We start from the raw sequence: 11234 nt of genomic DNA, 5'->3' as shown, positions 1-11234 counted from the left end.
TTCAATCTTCTGTGTTTATCTCAGAAGACCATCTTATACAGACACTGGCAGTGATTTCTTTTGTTATAAAAGCGGAGAAAAAGAGGAGAACAGCAGTGAGCTATGTATGTCCTAAGAGAGTCGGTGGGCAAGACTATATACTGTGTATACTGTGGACATAGAAGTTTGTTTATGCGTTGATGATGCTCGTATGTAGGAGTGTCACGATAATTTTTGGAAGGTCCCAAGAAAGTTTCTGGGAGCATTGGAAATCCTCTGGAATGCCTCACAAAGGAGTCAACAGAGCAGACAGAGCCACAAGATTTAGTTTTTTTGTGAGATTTCTGTCACATCCACTCCGCTCATGTTAAAAGAGCTCTTTTAATATAGTCTTAATACAGGTTTTGACAAATTAAGCTTCTCATGACAACTGCAAGAGAACACGCAAAAAGACCAAACACAACACGGTGACATTTTAAAACCAAAGGAAACAGACATAAGTACCTTGTCAATTTTAGTTTTTATTCCATGTTGTTCTTTATTAGTCACGATGTTAATGTTAAATATTTTTTTTATCTGCATGTTATCTGACCTGCAAGAATTCACACTTTAAATCATTAGTAATTTAACCGTATTTCAACCATTACTTCAACCAAACCAATGTTCTGTGCTGATTCTTTTTCACATTCTTTGATATTTCTCAAGGTTTATCCTCTTTTAAACCAAATCATGAAAAGAGGAACAGAACAGATGCCTCAAGGAAGAAGCTAGCACTATACACAGGGAACTAAACCAATAAGAAGACAGAAGTGTTATTGTAGCACAAGTGTTAATAGATTTTTATCCTTCTGAACTGTACATCATTACCTTCAGCAACAGTGGGTTGGTATGAACAATAACAAACAAGGAAGAGATACAGGATTATGTGCACATTTTTTCTGATTTCTGCTTTTCTAAAAACAATATAACAAAACTGATGCATGTAGCAATGTCTTAAATTGTAAGGTCATGCAGAATTCAAAGGGGGAGGGGGGTGTGATTAAAGTCATTGTTGTGATTGCAACATCTGGAGAGACTGGAAAGGACATGCATCACAGCTTTTTTTAATGGTTTTTCCCCCTCATTGACTGGCTTAGACTGTGTTCTGTTTAAACAGAAGCACTGAAGAGTGTGAGTCCAGGAGCTGGAATGAGCACCAGGTGAGCCAACGGTCAATCATCGGCTACACTGCAGCCATCAAAAGCTTCTATTCAGTGTAAATCTAATAAACTGAGCTATAAAGTACATCACAAACCTCAAGTATAATTAATATATAACCTGAATAACTGATTGGAAAAAAAATTCAGACTTTTCCAGAGAAACACTGACACTTGAGATGTCTTTGCCTTCAGCCTTCTGCTGTGATAGTTGCCACCTTGAGCTGACTCAGCACAGGCTGGTGGTAGTATTTATAGAGTCTTACAAACACCTTTTATATCTCCATTAGCTCCTGGAACTTGTGCACCCACACTGGATTTTAACATGCCACTCAAAAGGCATTGGCTCTAGTCACCACCAAGCAAGATTATGTCCTGCAGTGTATTTTGATTTAGAAACAAACAAAAAAGCCCCCCCACACTTTAAGTGGAAATATCAGTAGGTTGAAGTTAGTGCTGTGCTTTGTCCTCCACCCATCTGCCCCGACCACCTCCCTACACAGATTGTGCCTGTTTTAAGTTACATCACTGACTGTGATAACTCTGTTGGGATAGGGGCTCTACAACAGACCCGTGGGCTGTCAGACGTGGTAAAAAAGAAACAGAAGATAAAGGGAACATAGACATAATGAACTACACTGCGTTATTCCAGTGTGAAAAGTGTCATCTGAAAAATCTTAATGCCAGCATCAGCCAGCGTGCATGAAACCAGAGTAAGATAAGAAACATACATTCTCTCTACGACACAATAAAATAAACTAGGTGGACGCACGCATGCTCATCCTTGCACAGAAAGAGGATGTGATGAAATATTCACTTTGCTAAAATGTAATGATTGGTTCTCTCAAGCCACAAGTCCTCTATTTCCTTCTTCACTTAATTAAGCATGGACTCGAGGGGGAATCGTGTGGCATTGCCATAATATCCACCTTAATACAGCCAAACCCAACCAGTCCAGTTCTGCAGCCTGTAATTGACTCCTGTTAGACACCGGACAGACTCATTATGCATCAGAATGAAATTGGAAACCAGGGTTGGGTTATAAGGGTCAAACTCACAGACTCTGTCCCCTAAAAACCCAATATTATCCCATCAATTCTAGACTGAAATAAGCTATCACTCTGTCTTCCCTGCCTCCCGTCCTTCTACTGTAGTCAAGGTTTCCACTGACCCTGCAAACACCTTTATTTCATGTACTGTACTGTTTGTAATTCAGTGACATTTTCAAACCATATGAAATCATATATCTAGTTACAAAGTTTGTTTGTTGCATGCAGCAGTTTTTTTTTTTTTTGTTTGTTTTTGTTTTTGTTCCTGCCTTATGAGTTCTGTCTGTTTTTAAGCTAATTCTGCCTTTCTGAAAAACCAAAGAGCATCTTGACAGTTAGAGAAGCTTTACACCAAAAAGCATCTACTCAGAATCTAGTCCTGACATGTTGGAGCTTGAACTAGAAGAAAAGAACTCATTCTCCATTAGCTTTGTTTGCAACTCGGGCCCGAGGCACTGAAGTGGAAATGCTGGATAAGTGTGCTGTATCAACAAGAAAAACACACTTAAAGGAATAGTTCAGAATATTTGCACCTACTCTTATTATAATATTATTGTGCTCTGTCTATGTTGCTGTAGGTTTTGGCCACTAAAACTGCCTCTTTTTGTTTGTGTCAAATTTCATCCTGAATGCGACTTCATAGTTCATCTTATTAGCTCTATCATATCCTCAGTTAATTCTTCGCTCTTATGTGCTGTGGAGATGCAGGGAAACATGTTGTGGGTGAGAGTGCATGACGAAAAACTGTTGCCGGATGAGTCATTGAGTGTGTGTGTGTTAGTCTGTGCACATATGGATGCAGTGAGTCATTCAGTGACTCAGCTTATTAAAGTGAAGAATGACTCCCCGCGTGTTGGAGTTTTTCTAAGTGGACATCAGATGTCGATCCCTGAATTCACAAATGAAGCTGCTTCGTCAGGAACCTGCAGACATGTCGATGAATTCCCACAGTTTAATGAACTCTTCTAGCTGCAGAGAGTTTTATAATGACCTTGATAATATTTAACTAAGCACCCACACACATCATTCTGCTTCTCATATATACATCAATCTACACATGGCACTGGTGAGGGTGACCACAATTTTGCTCCGTCAGCCTTTTGAGCAACTTGCCGAAGGGCAAAGGAGTTGCTATGCAGTTGCTCATTCACTTTCCCAGATCATTTTCCATGAATGTCAATTAATAACCGTCTGGTGTACGGAAGTCCCAAATTGATGATATTAGACTCTGGACTAATTCACTTTGTTAAAATGTAATTATATTTGGGGACGGGGCCACGGCTTTCAATGGTGGGTTGTACCCACTGAATCGGCTGAAAGGAAAATTTCCATTTAACAACACATTTCTGATAAAACCTCGAGGACAAACTGTTCAGAGCGTTCATAGATGCAAATTAGTGTCCTGCTAAACAGGATATTTGCCCAGTGTGCTCATTCAGACACACACATGAATCTAAGTTCATACCTGCAGATGGACATTTGCAATGCTGATAATAAACAACTGCTGAAATTTTGACAGAAATAAGGACGAATGTAATGTGGCAATTTCCTGTGTATAAAATTTCTGCTCACACTGGCCACTGCTCAAAATTTACATGGTCAAATTCAAAAGCCAAAGTTTAATTTTGGATTTATAATTTAAAGCAGCAAAGTGCATAAATATTAATTTATGCATAATTTGATAAAAGAGCAAACTTGGTCAGTTTAGAAACAGACAATATCAGATTTGAGACTAAAGCTCTTGTCAGATAGATTAAAACAATTAACATAACTACTTTTACTACTTTTATTTACTAAAGTAACATAATTGAGAATAATAAAAAAATATGCTGATCATATATAATCAGCATTTTTTATATACAGCTTAATATGCTGTTTTTACTCGTGACAAAATACAAGTTATATAATGACTATTAAATACTGTCACACTAGACTTTTATATCATATTCCACAAGAAGTTTTAATGACCTTTTATAACTAATTCTAATGATAAAATAATCTGTAGCAGCCTGTTTGTTTCCCCACTGTTTCCATTTATTTTAAATGTCTCATTAGTCTCCTTGTGGTAATGATTACTGTTAGAGCTGAACTTTCCCAAAGCTCATGTTTTGGGCTTTTAGTTCAAATTAAATAGGGCCTCACGGGACAATCTGGGAATGTATAACATAAATTAGAACTCCAAATGCCTACATTTATCTCATACTAAGACTCTCAAACAACACTGCTCATGTTTCTGCTTAACTGGATCGCATCCAGAGCAGCCAGATGGGATCCAGCACCAATGTTTTGTGCCGACTATTTATATTTGTGTCAGTTGTTCCTGACAGTATCATGTGTGAAGTTGTTAATGTTCAGTGAAGCCAGAGGTGCTTTATCATGTCTGTTAAAAACGCTAGAACGTGGAAAGAATGGTTTTGCAGCTGGGATCCTCCTCCCAGTTGACATGAGAGCTAAATGTGAAATTTGGAAACAAAGTTTCATCCTCATGGAATCTCATACCGTCAAAACATTAGATAAATGGATGTGAAATTTGTGAATGACTGAAAGAACAGAGGATTTCTGAAACTGCCATTATCAATAACTCTTACAGAAATTGTGTTTCACATTTGAGATTATCAAGTAATAAAATAATAATGAGATGTTTTGGAGTTAATAATGCAAACACAAAACAGCTGAATCTGTATTCAGCCCCTGCTTCACTTGGGAAACAAACAAAAGATTGGGTTTGTTTGATCCAAGATTCATATCAAGTTTGAAAATTCTCCAAAACTCCAGTCACTGCGGAGACCTATGTACTCTCACTGACAGCTAATTGGGGTCTGTGGAGAATAAACTAATTAGATGTGAAATGGAACAATGACCATGCAAATAAACCCCTGAAAACTCAGTCTCACACATAGAAAAACACACATACCCAGGCTTGCACAGACATTATTCTCGTTAGGAAGCTCATCCTTACCCGAAGCTTATCCAATGGAACCTTTCCTAAACCTAAAGCTACATAATTATGATATTGGTCCTGAACTTGGTCCAGAAAATAATATAAAGACATGAACAATCAACATTTACAGACAATGAAATTGCTATTGAGTTTTTCAGCAGTGATACATCTTTAGCTTTCAATTTTAAATTCATGTCAGAACAAAGGTTGTTTTTCTCATAAGTCAACAACTCTAAACAAGCTAATGCTACGCTGGCCCTCTAGAAAAGACACGCAAATAGACAAAACACAAGCCGAAAATGTCTCTGGGAGCAACTAGAATACATCTACAGATTTAAATGTAACTTGGTAAACTTTTTGTTATTCATGGTCTATTATCTACCACCATACACACACACACACAAACACACAATAGAAAAAAGGCCAGACGCATTTTTGTGCTTGAGAGTAATACATCTGTTGTTGGAGAAAGGCAAAGGCCAACAGTTTGTGCTTGGTTACAGTCTTTCACACAGTCAATATTTACACAGAATTATACAATATTACAACATTACAGCCATGATACAAATTAGTTTACATCCATGTTTAATAAAAGGTCGAGCAGCATCTTCGTCCCAGCAAACCTCATCTGAGTACATCACAACACAATCAGCTTGTTACTGAATGCAAACATGCTAAAAGGTTTAGCGCTGTCAACAGAAAGCTGGATGTCATCTAGTTTGCTTTCAGTTTCTCCTATAGAGCTCTTATTTCCGATAGAAAGAAAGCGCCGACAGGTAGATGTCGTGATCGCACAAGTGAGCTCACTTAGTTGTTGCTGGATAACATACAATGTAAAAGAACCAATTTGCAGCAAAGCGTGGATGTGTGAAATTCAAAATAATGGCAGGTTTTTCTGTTTTCTAGTGCGTGATGGGTTTGCAAAGGTAAAAAAAAAAAAGATACATGCAGCATTATATAGATGGAAAATTTAATTACTTCGAATTCAACCATAGTGTAAAAATGGGTAAAGTACATTATTACAGTCAAGTTAGTGATTTGATAATATTTTAAAAAATGCATCTTAGGAGTTGTAGTTGACATAAATCTTGTTTTCATCCCAACAGTTTATAGAACAATCAGATATTTTCTGACAGGTTGTTTTGTACTGATGGTTCAACCACGATAGTTTAATGTAAGTCAAAGCCTTGAAGTTTCAATGTATTACCCAAAATACACACTTTCCAACACTACTAGCAACATTGTGGCCTTACACTGCGTTATGGGAAAGCTTTTGTGAAGTAGAGCAAACCAGATGACATTAAACTGTCTCCCTGAACCCCCATCGGACCATTTTGTTCACCTGTAAAAAGTTAAATTCATGGATTTTAATTCAAACTACCGTAACTGAACTAAAGCACATTATGGTTTATTACTAAAAGTACTTTAAAATTATTTAAATCAATAATATTATATCTGAGGTGGATGATGTGAAGAAGTAACATTTCCAATGTTTTAAATTGTTTTTTGTTTTCCAGAGAGTTTTATGACCCTGCACACAGTCATGCCAAAATTAAACTGACACCTCTTACTGTTATATTTCATTGGTTCCATAGGGGAAGATACTGGAGGAACTGAAACAAGGGCAGGGTTAAAAAGCTACACAGGTTCAGTAAGAAGGAACAGAGGGATTGTGGGTCGGGGGCGATACAGTAACACGGCTCACAGAGAGAGAATCCCCTGATTGAACGATTGAAAGACTAAAGGAAACACAACTATACTGATGCTATATAGTCATTTGCACAAGCAGCCAAATGACAAAAATTTAATTTTGCGCCAAGTGTGAACGCTAATCCTAACCACGTTTATTTAGTGCCTAAACCCAAACAAACCGCTATGTTTGCACAGTTTTAATCTAGAACTTTTGACCCCTGCCTCCCTACATGGGGCTGTAGAAGTCCAGATTCAAAAATTAATCAAACTATCAAAAGGAGAAAAAAGGAAAAAAGTTGTGAGGTGAATTATTCATAATACTTCATAATTTATTTGTTTATTGGACGTAACTAAAGCTATAACATACACTTAAAGGAGTAAATGAAGTGAAGGTGTAATGGAGTAAATGTAAACATTGCCTAAAATGGAAATACTCCAGTAAAGTACAAGTACTGTAAAACTGTCTCTGAGTAAGTACAAGTAAGCAAGTACAGGACTTGAGTAAATATGCTCACTTACATACTACCTCTGCTCTTCAGTGTTGAGCAAGTTTGTACTTGTTAGTTCAAACTTCCCACTGATATCACACCCAAGTAAACTTAATTTCTCTAAAGGTACTTGTGTCACTGGACTGTCAGGCTAAATGATCCCTTCAGTTTCATGAATGGCGCTCGCTGATCGTGTTTACGCACAACACTCACACTCTTTTAACTAATGGTTTGTAGGAAGACGAATTAAGGAATTTATCTGCAGAGGTGTCGGATCCACTCTTGCAACGCAAGTCTGTCGGTTTGCTCAATAGTTCAACTAATAATTCCTGTCACACTGTGCTCGTGTACTCAGCTCAGTGTGTTTACACAAAACTGATATGCTGACACAGCTCCTGCCACAGGGAAACAGAGAGTTGTAATTACAATTAGGCAATTAAAGTTTAAACAAGTGAAGGAAATATTCTTTGGTAATCTTACTGTGAACAATTAATTTAATTTGCAAAAAAAAGGCGATGATCCGAGAGCAGTGGGGACTTTCCCCCACATGTTGATCTCTTATACTGTCAATCAGTTCAGACTGTTAAGATGGCAGGTGTCAGGGCAGAAACACACTATTCATTTCTACAAGGAGCTGTGAAGAAAAATGATCAGGGAGTGAAACTGGACAGATGGTCTTTGTAAAAGTTAAAATAAAGGGTGAAAATCATCACAATATTGCCTGACATCACTGTATCATTTGGAAATAAAGGTTATCTGGGTCTGTTTTTTTTTTTTTTTAATTAATATGGTTGAAATGAAGTTTATTTCACTCTGAACAATTAGTGAAGTTTAACTTTAAAGCATAACTCAAAATGTGTGCAGAAGAAGTTTCATATCACTCGTCTGCGATGACGACTCTGTCGTCCTGTGGTTTTGACAAGCTCGTCTCATGTCACGCCAAGATGTTTGGAGATGCGATCTGACTTGATCTTGTTGTGAGCCTGACAGCTGGAAAACGATGGGAGTGTCTAATGTGCCAAAACCAACAAAAAAAGGAAAAAAAACTGAAGAAAGAAATCAGTTGAGTTTTTTTTTTCATGAAACATTCATCTGTCTGCTTTTAAGTAAAGATCTTTTCTGTGGTGTTTCACACTTAATTGAAGCCTGTTCTATTTGAAATCTCTTGCATGGACAAGCTGTCTTTTTTTTCTCCCCTCATTATCGTACGTCACCCTTTTCCTTCCTCCCACTGATCTTCTTATCGCTTTTTCCCCAACTCCCCCGTTTCTCCGTTTCCTTCCCTATCTGTCTAAATAAATAAAAATCAGTCTGCTTTTTAATCTCAGTCATTTGTCTTACTGAATGTACTCCCCCACTCTTTAAGCCATTGTGTCTCACATCTTCAATTTGTCCACCTCTATCTTCCCTGTTACCCACTCCCACATCTGGCTTTCTTTGTTGGATAATCCAAATTAACCACACATTTTCATTATGCAACAGTGTCTGAGATTGCAACAAGCTTGCATCATGCATCCATGTCCTTTTTCTGCTTCATCTGAAATCAAGAATGTATTTGTTTGGTTTTTCTTTATCCGGACAAAATCTCTTTGCACAGTTCCTATGGGCTTCTGACGTACGATCAATGCATATCCCTTCTTCGTAAATCTTTGCTGAAAATAATGCTGCTGCTACAGAAAAGTTGCAATCACATCATTGTAAGCCACTCTGGGTTCAGTGTCCAGGCGAAATGCTTCACACGTAGAATGAAGCTGGAGTAAAGCCCTATTTTCACAAGATTTGCGTTAGAGTTTTTACCTCATTGTCGAGGATACAAAGCTTTTTGAAAAAGTACGTTTCTCGTTAAATGTCTGCCAAAAACCAAAGCTCTCTTAAATTTGGCTTCTCTTACAACTAATCTTTTTACTCGTCCAGTGTCACAAAGCAGAATTGCAGTTGAAGAACCCCCCATGAAAACCATAGACTAAACGCTAGCGACACGATGAGGTCACATCCTTCACAGCGGAGGTGCTCTGATTGGCCGAGAAAGCCTTGAGTCATTCGGCAGCTATTCTCTTGTCATTCTTCGTCTTCTAATCCCTTCCTGTCTATGCCTCCTCTATGTCAAGGATTCCAAAAAACCCTTTAATCCTCCCATCGGATTCCCATCACTCCACTGTTTCTATTTTCTCTCACTTGTTTATCTCCCCTTTTTCCATCTCCATGTGAATCTTATTTTCTTCTCGAGTCTATTGTCTTCTGGGGAACAGAAGCTTTCCTGATAATTATTTTCTTCTCTGCCCGGCCTCTCATCTCTTCCCCTCCCTCCCCACCTCCCCAAGGCTCTCAAACATCAGTGGCATTCAGGCGAGTGGACACTGTATTCTGGGTTTTAAGCACTATTTTCTTTGCTCTTCCCCCTTCTCCTCCTCCCCCTCCTCCTCCTCCCCCAACGGGGTGAATACTGTCCAGCCGGCCACCCCTCGCCCTCTCCCCTCCCCTGCGACACTTGAATACGGCAAGGAAGGCAGCACGGTAGTTACGGTTCATCCATCCGTATAGCAGCGGGTTGGCAAAGGTGGAGCACATGGCAACCACGTGGAAGAGGGTGTAAAGCAGGCGGAAGTCGCGCATGTCCAACACCGTGCTGTCAATGTCGGTGGCCAGTTGAAAGGCGTGAAATGGCAGCCAGCTGACAGCAAACACCACCACCATGGTCACCAGCATTTTGGTCGTTTTGCGACGCCGGCGGTGGCGCTCAGAGCCGGAGTTACTGTTGCCGCCGGTTTCTGCGGGGCTGACGTGGCCACGCAGTTTGGACCAGATCCGGGCGTAGGCGAAGGAAATTATGGACAATGGCAGAAAGTACTGCAGGATCAGCATGGAAATGCTGTAGATGGTGCCATCTGTGCTTTTACCAGGCCACTTCTCCGTGCAGACCTGGAACAAGAAGGAACGGATTATTTAAGAAGACTGTTGACTAGTTCAATTAGAATAAATTACTTTGGCCTAAAAGACCAGTGTGCAACTTACACTAGTGCTATTGTGAGACTCAGAATCAGTCCTCTCTGCTCTGCCCAACCCTCCCTCTCCCTGCTTTACTGAGCTCTTTAAACACTACACAGTGAACAGCCCTTCATTTAATCGTAGTTATAAAAATTACAATGATTAGAGATGTAAGAAAAATTACTAAACAAGCAGATATCGTTGCTTTTTTCTGATTGGTTAGTAGGGCGAGCGTCGCTAAAACACAAACACCTCTGTACCGCTACCAGAACTGTCTGGTATGTGAAATATGTAAAACAAAATGTTTCAAACTGTGACTTTAAAATAGTTTAATTTATTGTAGTTGATTGTTTATTTTAGTTTAGTTTATGAGATATATTTGTTTTAATCAGTATTTTGTATATAAACAATAAATCAAATTGGGCATCCTTGGCTCAGTTAGCAGTCGATCATAAACCTCAGGGTTGGTGTTTCAATTCCCCGTTCCTCTTGACCACCTGTTAAATTGTCTTTGGATCTTGACCGTTCCATGTATGTGATGCCATTTACATTAACTGTCAAAATATCCTCATATTGTGATGATCATCATGGGACGTCATGGAAAACTCAATGACAACAGCTAAATGGACCAAAAACTTGTTTGTCACCTACATTTGACTTACTTAGGTTAAATAATTAGATGAGTAAATACACACACACACACACACACACACACACACACACAGATCCCAGCTAAGGTAAAACAAAGGTAGACAATTCTTTCACTGTATCATTATACACAAATACAACTGTGAGTAAAAACCCAATGAAAGTACTTAATAAAACACCAGTCAAATCAAAGATGGCAAAGTCAGCTCTGTTCACAGTAATCTGTCTATTTGTTATGTAACCATTTTAGCCTTTT

The 11234-nt window shown here is 38.7% G+C and overlaps 1 protein-coding gene across 1 annotated transcript in view; it reads right to left on the bottom strand.

Annotated features, from left to right (window-relative positions):
• Nucleotides 1-5581: 5581 nt before the first annotated feature.
• The window catches only part of npy2rl (neuropeptide Y receptor Y2, like), a 45097-nt gene continuing 39444 nt past the window's right edge, over nt 5582-11234 (bottom strand). The window contains exon 6 of the mRNA XM_067523153.1: nt 5582-10264. Within this exon, the coding sequence (XP_067379254.1) occupies nt 9671-10264 (594 nt within the window). The 3' untranslated portion in view covers nt 5582-9670. The remainder of the gene's footprint in view (nt 10265-11234) is intronic.

Source organism: Channa argus, chromosome 12 (genome assembly GCF_033026475.1).
Source record: "Channa argus isolate prfri chromosome 12, Channa argus male v1.0, whole genome shotgun sequence".
NCBI classification, from domain to species: domain Eukaryota; kingdom Metazoa; phylum Chordata; class Actinopteri; order Anabantiformes; family Channidae; genus Channa; species Channa argus.
Note: the sequence above shows the minus strand (reverse complement) of the source record. Positions and strands in the feature narration are given on the sequence as shown.